This window comes from Physella acuta, unplaced genomic scaffold (assembly GCF_028476545.2).
Source record: "Physella acuta isolate Inbredline_101_S28 unplaced genomic scaffold, ASM2847654v3 ptg001368l, whole genome shotgun sequence".
Classification (NCBI taxonomy): Eukaryota; Metazoa; Mollusca; class Gastropoda; family Physidae; genus Physella; species Physella acuta.
This window is the reverse complement of record NW_026732883.1, coordinates 152,395-157,949: the sequence shown is the minus strand read 5'-3', so window position 1 is coordinate 157,949 and position 5,555 is coordinate 152,395. Positions and strand designations below refer to the sequence as shown.

At 39.9% G+C, this 5,555-nt stretch overlaps 2 protein-coding genes across 2 annotated transcripts; one reads left to right on the top strand and one right to left on the bottom strand.

The window, feature by feature from the left end:
- Positions 1 to 667: 667 nt before the first annotated feature.
- LOC131927040 (uncharacterized) lies at positions 668 to 1,752 on the top strand. The gene is made up of 2 exons (XM_059282697.1): positions 668 to 695; positions 749 to 1,752. The coding sequence occupies exons 1-2, from the start codon at positions 668 to 670 to the stop codon at positions 1,750 to 1,752; spliced, it is 1,032 nt and encodes a 343-aa protein (XP_059138680.1).
- Positions 1,753 to 1,904: 152 nt separating this feature from the next.
- LOC131927039 (uncharacterized) lies at positions 1,905 to 5,328 on the bottom strand. Its single transcript, XM_059282696.1, has 5 exons — positions 5,214 to 5,328; positions 3,303 to 3,431; positions 2,389 to 2,517; positions 2,210 to 2,297; positions 1,905 to 1,971 (listed from the first exon to the last, which is right to left on the bottom strand). The coding sequence occupies exons 1-5, from the start codon at positions 5,326 to 5,328 to the stop codon at positions 1,905 to 1,907; spliced, it is 528 nt and encodes a 175-aa protein (XP_059138679.1).
- Between the last annotated feature and the right edge of the window lie 227 nt (positions 5,329 to 5,555).

The following is a 5,555-nucleotide window of genomic DNA, read 5'->3' as shown; positions in this document are numbered from 1 at the left end:
TTGAGCGGGGTGAAGATGTCATTCTCGTGCAAGTTCAAAATCCGATAGTCGATTCCACTTCCTGGAAAGATAGAATCGAATGCTTTGTCAAAGGTTTCGACAAGTGGGACGTCAGGCAACAGATTGGGATCTTTGCTCAAGTTGTCATCAGACAGGGACCAAGATCCTGGCTGTCTTGGTAAAGACATTTCTGAGACACAAGATCCTGGCTGTCTTGATAAAGACATTTCTGAGACACAAGATCCTGTCTGTCTTGATAAAGACATTTCTGAGACACAAGATCCTGGCTGTCTTGATAAAGACATTTCTGAGACACAAGATCCTGTCTGTCTTGATAAAGACATTTCTGAGACACAAGATCCTGGCTGTCTTGATAAAGACATTTCTGAGACACACGATCCTGGCTGTCTTGATAAAGACAGGTCAGAGACACGAGATCCTGGCTGTCTTGATAAAGACATTTCTGAGACACAAGATCCTGGCTGTCTTGATAAAGACAGGTCTGAGACACAAGATCCTGGTTGTCTTGATAAAGACATTTCTGAGACACAAGATCCTGGTTGTCTTGATAAAGACAGGTCTGAGACACAAGATCCTGGCTGTCTTGGTAAAGACATTTCTGAGACACAAGATCCTGGCTGTCTTGATAAAGACATTTCTGAGACACATGATGCTGGCTGTCTTGATAAAGACAGGTCAGAGACACGAGATCCTGGCTGTCTTGATAAAGACATTTCTGAGACACAAGATTCTGGCTGTCTTGGTAAAGACATTTCTGAGACACAAGATCCTGGCTGTCTTGATAAAGACAGGTCTGAGACACAAGATCCTGGCTGTCTTGATAAAGACATTTCTGAGACACAAGATCCTGGTTGTCTTGATAAAGACATTTCTGAGACACAAGATGCTGGCTGTCTTGATAAAGACATTTCTGAGACACAAGATGCTGGCTGTCTTGATAAAGACATTTCTGAGACACAAGATCCTGGCTGTCTTGATAAAGACAGGTCTGAGACACAAGATCCTGGCTGTCTTGATAAAGACATTTCTGAGACACAAGATCCTGGTTGTCTTGATAAAGACATTTCTGAGACACAAGATGCTGGCTGTCTTGATAAAGACATTTCTGAGACACAAGATCCTGGTTGTCTTGATAAAGACAGGTCTGAGACACAAGATCCTGGCTGTCTTGGTAAAGACATTTCTGAGACACAAGATCCTGGCTGTCTTGATAAAGACATTTCTGAGACACATGATGCTGGCTGTCTTGATAAAGACATTTCTGAGACACAAGATCCTGGTTGTCTTGATAAAGACAGGTCTGAGACACAAGATCCTGGCTGTCTTGGTAAAGACATTTCTGAGACACAAGATCCTGGCTGTCTTGATAAAGACATTTCTGAGACACAAGATCCTGGCTGTCTTGATAAAGACATTTCTGAGACACATGATGCTGGCTGTCTTGATAAAGACATTTCTGAGACACAAGATCCTGTCTGTCTTGATAAAGACATTTCTGAGACACAAGATCCTGGCTGTCTTGATAAAGACATTTCTGAGACACATGATGCTGGCTGTCTTGATAAAGACAGGTCAGAGACACGAGATCCTGGCTGTCTTGGTAAAGACATTTCTGAGACACACGATCCTGGCTGTCTTGGTAAAGACGTGCCAGACCAGTGGTTGAACTGTCCCAGTAATGCCGGGTTGAATGCCGTCTGCTCTGAGTCCTGGTTGTCAAACATCTCATGACGTGACAGCAGGTCATTATCAGGTGGGGCTGGCACTGCTTGACTGTAAGTTTTCTGAAAAGGATTGTAATCAAATATTTGAAACATATATAATCTTGTTCTTTGATATGATATGAAAATGTAGGTTTTAAAAATGTATACAAACTACTCACATTATATACACATTGAGATTTTGGTGACATTTTTGTGCAGTTTAGTAAAGGCAAAGAAATGTTGACAGCTAGAATGCATAAAGACATTACTAGTAATGGCTTAGTAAACTATACGACTTGTCAATTGACCTTCATATGTTTAGAGGTAATCATTGTAATTTTTTTTTTAAATACTACACAGTTAATATATAAGTACAATTATTTATTTCATAAACGTAACCACAAAAAGGGAAGCAACTTTGAATTTAAAATCGATCAAATAAGAAGTTCTTTACCTCAATAGGAATATATAGTTTTTTTCCCGACCATGGTGCCTTGTTTTCTTGATCAGGGGAAGCAACACTTTCCCAATAATTCTGATCCTCATAGCTACACACGATGGGTTTAGACAGACCTGATGTAGAAAAAAACGAACTTGAATTGTTTCTCATTTTAAGGACGACACGTTTTTTTTCAACAAGAACCCAAATAAACATTAGACTCACTAATTAAATGGACCATGTTCAGCAGATCTCGAGTTTTTCGTTGAGTGGCTTCGTCTAGTGTTTCATTAGGTCCTGGCTCATCAGATGCAATGATCCTGTTGAAGTCTTTAATGTAGTCGAAAGCTCCGGCTAAAATAATGGTTCAATACAAATAGCAAAACAATGAGATTTTAGAGATGTATAAATACTATAAACGGTGCTCTCGCGTGCAAACAAATCTATACCAACGGTTTACATTTAGCGATGTCGGGTCGGTAAAACACATGGTTGCTAAATCGAATAGTCCGGAGTTCGAACCCACGGGCAGATGATACTAAATCGCTGTAACAGCAACCAAAATCATATAATTGCTGCCGTGTAGCTTGTTCTTGGTTGGAACTTAGCTATAGAAGCAAATCTAGAAATCTACTGTAAGTTGTGTTGGGGGAAATCCCTTCCAACATTACACTGAAGTACGAAGAAGAAGAAGGAAAGTGGTATGCAGAAGGTTAATTGAAAACATTCACTTACACTAACTAAAGCCAAATTGTAACTTTATTTTATTTACCAAAAAGTTGAAAATAGCGCGAATAGGTATGTCTTCAATACAGTACATATTAAATATACTATTTTTAATTAACCTTTTGTTTAACAAAAAAACCACTGATAAACTTAACGTAATGTTACCCGTGCAGATAATAGAGATGAAGTATGTGTGTGACCTCGGCATATAATAGTATATAAACGTTTACTAACGCCAGATACTGATTAGAGCTGAGTATGCTCAGTGGCATGTTGCTGACTCGCTCACGGGATCCGAACTCGAGATACCCAGATTACCAGTCGTGCGCTACACCGTCCGACATCTTTTTATAACCATCGGTTAATTAACTATTTTGTAAACTGTAGTTTAATGTCATGCATCAAAAACTGACCGTCATAGTTTTCCTGAGTGAGTTTATCCCAGTTAGACATGAGCTGTGTGAAGACAGTGCTTTTGGCGATTTCATCATCCGCGGGGACAGGGGTCAAAGAGACTGGGGGTCGGCCCAATATGGGGCGCCCTGTAAGAGGTTTTATAATGTGCATGTTCATATATAATGGTGATCTTGTGGGACCATTGTATAAACGCGTTTTATAATGGTTCATACATGTTTCACTGCATATATATTTTTAAACATATTTTTTAGTTTTCATTGTTTTCAGAGGCGTAGCGACCCTTCCCGGCGCCCGGGGAAAGATTTTCAATTTGGCGCCCCCCTCCCCCTCGGGAACAACCTTTCAATTTTCAAGTTGCCCCCCCCCCCCCACCTCAAACTTTAAATTTGCACCCCCCCCCCCCCCGCCAAATATTTTTTAAAAATATTTATAATGCAAAACTGCAGCTAAAATGAGATTTTAATATGTTTTTCCAACCCACTTTGGCGCCCCCTAAGGTCGGCGCCCGGGGAAATATGTATCCCCCCCGCCCCCCTCTCGCTACGCCTCTGATCGTTTTGAATGATTGTTTTGTTTGATAGTTTAAAAAATAATTGTACAAATCATAGTTATTTTAAAACCAACCCGTGATAGTAACGTTAGTGTGCTGATCTATGCTAGCATGTGAGTGGTGTGTGATTAAGTCTAGGTGTGTTTATGTTGTAATATGTGGTGTTTTGTCTTCTATGTGGAGTTGAGTGTGTCTATCAGATGAGGTTATGTGGTTTTGTAGCTGTGCCCGTGTTGCGTTGTAGTGTTGATGTGTCTGTGTTTTTCTAATATTAGTAGTTAGCTGTAGGTGTGTTAGGTAAGACAAGATCGACCAGTACTAATGTGTAACGTGATTCATTTGTTTTTTACAAGTGAGCGAATGAGCGATAGTTCACGATGGTGTCAATAAAGGATACGTTTTAAAGAAAGTGTGGGATGTAGAATTTCTAGGACCTAAGGGGTCATCCATAAGAGTTGTCATGGGGTCGTCTATAAATAACGTCAAGGGATCTTCTATAAATATCGTCAATGGGTCGTCCATAAGAGTTGTCATGGAGTCGTCTGTAAATAACGTCAAGGGGTCGCCAATGCATAACGTCAAAGGGTCGTCTGTAAATAACGTCAAGGGGTCGTCTATAAATAACGTCAAGGGGTCGTCTATAAATAACGTCAAGGGGTCGTCTATGAATAACGTCAAGGGGTCGTCTACAATAATGTCAAGGGTCTATAAATAACGTCAAGGGGTCGTCTAAAAATAAAGTCAAGGGGTCGTCTATAACTAACGTCAAGGGGTCGTCTATAAATAACGACAAGGGGTCGTCTATAAATAACATCAAAGGGTCTTCAATGCATAACGTCAAGGATTCGACCATAAATGACGTCAAGTTGTCAAATTACGCCAAGTGGTCATTAATTGACGTCAAAAGGACGTCCACGTACACGTCAAGAAGTAGTCTTTAAATGACGACTAGGATTCACCCATATTACATAACATTTACATTTCTAGACTAAATATGATGAATGCCAGAGATGTTCATATACGCAAATGTTTGCAAAAATAAGTTCTGTAAAGTGAAGAGAAAATTTGAAAAGTAGATTCTATCCAGACCAACAGATTCTGTCAAAATCATTTTTTTTTAAATGCGCCAACTTTCAATTATTTATTTACAAGGTCGAAAAGCTGTTATTCTTGGGAGATGGGTTTGTGTTAGAAATTGGCAGAGGAGGGGGCGGTCTGGGTTTTTTTAAATTTTAAATTTTTTTTTGCTATGAGACAAAGCCAAGACTCATGCAACACACGAAGCCATTTTTTGACGACACGGCTAAGATAATCCGTGAAACAAAATATTTAAATCTAAGGCTGATGACAAACTTACGTTTGGAAGCCTCTGGGGCCGTTACAGGTGGATATAGAGGTATCTGATCATCTGGACAGATACCATATGGCCCTCTAGTCCGGTAATACGGCAGGGGTTGGCTGACTGGCGCCATCATGTCGAGGAATGAGTTCACTTCATGACTGATCTATGGGGTAAAAAAAAAAAAAAGGCGGGTCACTCTGGATTTTTTTCAACTTAATTTTTGGGTAGCCGCTCTTTGCTGTATACTATGTAGTTACTGCTATTCTGCGAGATTGGGGTTAGTTCCCTTGTTTGTATGCTATAGCTACTGTCTTAATTTAAAGATGGAGTTTGTTCCCTTGTGTTAAGACTAGTTAC

What these genes read in the sequence shown, in the direction of transcription:
- LOC131927039 (XM_059282696.1), bottom strand. Translation starts at nt 5,328, where the DNA reads ATGGCGCCAGTCAGCCAACCCCTGCCGTATTACCGGACTAGAGGGCCA. An exon ending in GGCCCCAGAGGCTTCCAAAC is followed by an intron (nt 3,432 to 5,213) that starts GTAAGTTTGTCA and finishes AACCTCTTACAG; the next exon opens with GGCGCCCCATATTGGGCCGA. An exon ending in CAAGAAAACAAGGCACCATG is followed by an intron (nt 1,972 to 2,209) that starts GTCGGGAAAAAA and finishes TATGCATTCTAG; the next exon opens with CTGTCAACATTTCTTTGCCT.
- LOC131927040 (XM_059282697.1), top strand. Translation starts at nt 668, where the DNA reads ATGATGCTGGCTGTCTTGATAAAGACAG. An exon ending in GGCTGTCTTGATAAAGACAG is followed by an intron (nt 696 to 748) that starts GTCAGAGACACG and finishes CTGAGACACAAG; the next exon opens with ATTCTGGCTGTCTTGGTAAA.